This window comes from Penaeus monodon, chromosome 23, assembly GCF_015228065.2.
Source record: "Penaeus monodon isolate SGIC_2016 chromosome 23, NSTDA_Pmon_1, whole genome shotgun sequence".
Classification (NCBI taxonomy): Eukaryota; Metazoa; Arthropoda; class Malacostraca; order Decapoda; family Penaeidae; genus Penaeus; species Penaeus monodon.
The window spans coordinates 36,741,788-36,742,417 of record NC_051408.1 but is presented as its reverse complement, the minus strand read 5'-3'; the positions used below and the strand labels follow the sequence as shown (position 1 = coordinate 36,742,417).

Here is a 630-nt window from a genome sequence, read left to right as displayed (position 1 = left end):
TGAAGACTGACCGACGGGTGTGGCGGCTGTCCTTGGTCTTGGGAGGCAGAGGGTGCCACACGCGGATGATCTGCTGCTTCCATGACTGAAGCCGTCTCGTCTGTGCCAGTGTGAATGCCTCATGGTTCACGCACTTTTCCACCAGACCCAGGAATGCCGTCACACACTCGTCCTCTGGCCTTACGCTGACCAGTAACTGCGTGCACACTATTTAGGAAATAGAAGAAAAAAGAGAAGGGAAAGGGAAGAAAAATTATATTTAGGATTATGTTTGCATATATTTGCTCACAATGTAGAAGGAATAAGGGACAGCGAAGAAGCAATATAACTTTCTTTGAATCGTGGTAATACACCATATAAGTAATTGATAATTGTAAGTACACCATAATCTCTAACAAAGTAAGGATACGAAAAAAGAGAGAGAAAAAAAGGATTATGCTTGTACATGCGCACACTGATTGGAAAATGAAACTGAGGAGGAAGGGTTAAAAATGATAAATAATTTGAGGACACTTATCTGAAAGCTGTGTTCACATTTCAGATAAGCTATGAAATTTTTAATGTGATATAAAAGGCATAACCAATAACTGCATGCATACTTTTTGGTGAAAAAGAAAGTGAATGAAGGAG

At 40.3% G+C, this 630-nt stretch overlaps 1 protein-coding gene across 1 annotated transcript in view; it reads right to left on the bottom strand.

The window, feature by feature from the left end:
* The window catches only part of LOC119588227 (protein Smaug homolog 1-like), a 2,992-nt gene that overhangs the window by 169 nt on the left and 2,193 nt on the right, over positions 1-630 (bottom strand). The window contains exon 6 of the mRNA XM_037936927.1: positions 16-207. Within this exon, the coding sequence (XP_037792855.1) occupies positions 16-207 (192 nt within the window). The remainder of the gene's footprint in view (positions 1-15; positions 208-630) is intronic.